We start from the raw sequence: 3,436 nt of genomic DNA on the forward strand, positions 1-3,436 counted from the left end.
TGTTACGTTATGTAACATTCAAAATCCAAAAACATTTCATATAAATCCGACAATTTATATACCAGGGGCACAGGCTGCTCGCAAATTAGACTGAGATTAGCATTTCGTCGGTTTCTACAACAAATTCACAACGATTGCTTCGCTTACTAAGTGTTGAAAGTATGCTATCGCATGCGTCTTCCTTTATTTCCCAAGCCGACGCAGAGCGTAAAATGGGACGCTCATACACAATGTTATTTTCGTCACAAAAGTAAATAATTTTTTTTGTTTTCGTAACACAGGTTTTGTCAATGGTTACGCCGTTACAGTAAAGAATTTTTAAGTTCTCGAATAACTGCTCGTCCGTGTTACGATAAAAATAAATTTATCTAATCCACGCTCGTCCGTCACCGTTGTGCTTTTCTCCCAACGATTTACCTTTCCTGTAGTTTTGGTTCGTAAATACGCGCGTTATTAGGAGACTAATGTTTCCCACAACGCTTTATTGCCACATTAAAGACTTTGTTGATACTTGTGTGTGACACGGTGCCATGATAAAGTATTTTCCTTTATGTCGTTTTTACCGACCGCCCGTCGCCGTAGGTTCGAATGACGTCATAAACGATTCGGTTGATTCGGCCGAATTGATTCGGCACAAATGGCCGAATATTCGGTTTCGGCCGAATCGTTTTTTTAGCGATTCGGTACATCACTACATTGGACGGTTTGCTTCCAGATACAAACAGTCTTGCTTCTGGTATGTTATTAAGATCATGCTTTATGCATCATAATTAATAACTCAATATTGTCTGCAGGTGGGTGAGTTCCTAGACCTGGACCTACAAAACGTGCGAGTGGACCCAAAAACACATGGCCACCACCAGGATCCATGTCGTATTCAGCCTTACCCAGTAAAGAAGAAATTATGGATGTTACATTAATTATTTAGTTACATAGTTTTCTTAATGGGTTAATGAATTATTTGCAGATGTTATCTGGATGGCTTCACCAACCCTTCTCAAGGCCCGACTGCAACCGATATGTAGAATCCATCATCTCCAAACTGTGCAACATACACACTGGTCCAAAACTTCTGAAACTATTCATGATCATTGATCATTGATCATCATCTCATACAAACACATATGTGACTGCGTGATGAACAACTGTCAGGTCATGACAATTTTAGCTGGAAATTACTGGCAAAACTTTAATGCAGTTTTACATTATTTTATACAACCAAATTCCTGCAAATTAACAATTTATTATGATTTTTTTATTATGAAGGTAAACAATACAAGTTACTACCCCCCAGATTGGAAAGTTTTATTTTGCGCGAATTTTCGGCTAAAACAAGCATCTTTTGCGCGTATTCGCAACGACTTTGGGGCTAAATTATAAAACAGTATTCATTACAAACGACCTATGCAATATTTTCGTAACTGGCACAGCATGAAAACGAATCAGGTAACATACGACCAATGATGGAAGCAAGAATTACAAAAAAGGTTTGGTCAAAAAATGCCACATTCGTCTTAATATTCAATATTGTTCTCCAATACAAATTATTTTTTTATCACATTATTTAAAGATTTTTTTTTAATTCTTGGTCACACAAATAAATTTAAAATATTCATAAAACGTGGATAAATTACGTAGCATACAAACTATTTTGTCATTTTTATTAAAACAAACTTTTTGCATTTACAAATTACCAAACAAAAACTTACCAAAAATCCTTTATTCGCAATTTATAACAGTTTTTAAACTGCTACATTAACAAATACGGAATTACCTGCTTATTGAACAGAAATGCTGGTTAACTAGAGTTTAAACACGTTTTAAAGCTCTTTGCAGACGCGCTTGTAGTTAATGGGGAAATCGCAAAGAGGGCAATTTGACTTTAGCACCATCACGAAGGTCAATGAACCATGGTAAAGAGCTAAGCTGTGATTGGTTAAGAAAAATCGAACGATTACCAAATCGGTTTTTAATTGGATAAGATCACTGGACCATAACTTTAAACCTCGAAAAAACCTGTGCTTGATCTTGCGTTCCTTCTGCGCCGTGACAAAGTGGTTAGCGCGTCTGCTTGTAAACCAGAGGTAATAGGTTCAAGGCTCGTCGCTGCTGCTACCATTGTGGGCGTATGTGTCCATGCGCAAGACACTTAACGGCAATTGCTTCAACCCAGTGGTCACTAATGGATTGTCCAAATTATCAGACATAGCCTAGATAAACAAAATCCCCCAAACAATGATCACCAACAAAGTACATACATAGTAGCTCGTAAACTGGCACGAGGTGTATAAACGCCTGTCGATTGGCTAAAACTATATATTATATTACGACTGCCATACTACATTTTCAAACACTTGTAATTAACGTTAAGTATAAAGCTTATTTATTAACCTGGAGCAATCACTTGGCCATAAGATGCAATATCGCGGCAGTTAGATTACAAATATACAACGATGGGTAAAAGTTATCAAACGAGTAAACATTACCCCAATAAAGGCAGAGGGGCGGGTTATAACGTACATGATTTATGTAGTGCAGTAGGCATTAATTTCGTACAATACGGCCAGAAGCACAAAAAATAGTTACAGGATGTAGTTGTGACAATGTTCGAAGCATCCAGTCAAACGCTCTGTGTTTTATAATATACTAAAATTTGTTAATTACATATCTCTTGAGTATAGTAGGTTGGGGTAAGTTGGAACTTTTTTCCATTCGCTTTACTCGTCCCATTTTGTTGTATACAGTAGGGATGAAATGGGACACCGTTTAACACTCTGTTCTCGTCCCATTTAGTACTAAACAAAGAACATTCAAAGAATTATAAAACTGTATAATCGCGACTCCCATAGACCGTTGTGAATTGTTTAAAACACGATCAGGGTTTTTCGATATTATGTGCTTAAGGTGTCCCATCTTCCCACACCCTATTATACTTAAGTTAAGTATTATTATAAATTCGTGTAATAAAACGTATCATAAAATAAATACATTCATAGTTAAGCAAGCGCACATATATTAATATTACAATGAGTAAATTATTCAAATCTTATTTTTAAAGCGGACGAAATTTCATCTCGGTGAACCGTAACCCTATGTAGCGACGGTTAACTCTCCAAGTCATTGAACGAGGTGTCTCTACACATGGGCTATATTCCCCGTTAAGGTTGGAATGATGGCAACGATTGTACCACCAAGCGCCATGCCACTGTGCAGAGCACCCGTTGCCATCGTTGTTGCGATCTTTTGTCGAAAAGGGCATGTCATTTTGAATTTGTAAAGAATCATCTAACCCTATAAAACATATACTTCGTTAAACTTGAAACGTCGTCAATAAACACACAGTTAAATTCATTACCAGGACTTCCAAGAAAACCTGAAACTCGCAATCGGAAGTTGGTTGATGGCTCCATTACTGTGAATGCTCTGCAAGCAAAGG

The 3,436-nt window shown here is 37.1% G+C and overlaps 2 protein-coding genes across 5 annotated transcripts in view; both read right to left on the reverse strand.

Moving 5' to 3' along the window:
* LOC100176092 (cathepsin L1-like) overlaps positions 1-3,436 on the reverse strand; it is a 29,400-nt gene that overhangs the window by 9,949 nt on the left and 16,015 nt on the right. The window contains exon 1 of one of the 3 annotated variants that reach the window (XM_026837225.1): positions 1,710-1,765. The exons of the other annotated variants lie outside the window; for them this stretch is intronic. The gene's annotated coding sequence lies outside the window, so the exon portion shown is untranslated. Of the gene's footprint in view, positions 1-1,709; positions 1,766-3,436 lie in introns of those variants that run through there. 3 annotated transcript variants of the gene reach the window in all.
* The window catches only part of LOC100180773 (ficolin-1-like), a 3,461-nt gene continuing 2,385 nt past the window's right edge, over positions 2,361-3,436 (reverse strand). Inside the window, exons 5-6 of one of the 2 annotated variants that reach the window (XM_026837229.1) lie at positions 3,356-3,423; positions 2,361-3,291 (exon numbers count right to left, since the gene is read on the reverse strand). In XM_026837229.1, the coding sequence (XP_026693030.1) occupies positions 3,053-3,291; positions 3,356-3,423 (307 nt within the window). In that variant the 3' untranslated portion in view covers positions 2,361-3,052. The remainder of the gene's footprint in view (positions 3,292-3,355; positions 3,424-3,436) is intronic. The other variant, XM_009862177.3, reaches the window with a different exon arrangement.

This window comes from Ciona intestinalis, chromosome 12 (assembly GCF_000224145.3).
Source record: "Ciona intestinalis chromosome 12, KH, whole genome shotgun sequence".
NCBI classification, from domain to species: Eukaryota; Metazoa; Chordata; class Ascidiacea; order Phlebobranchia; family Cionidae; genus Ciona; species Ciona intestinalis.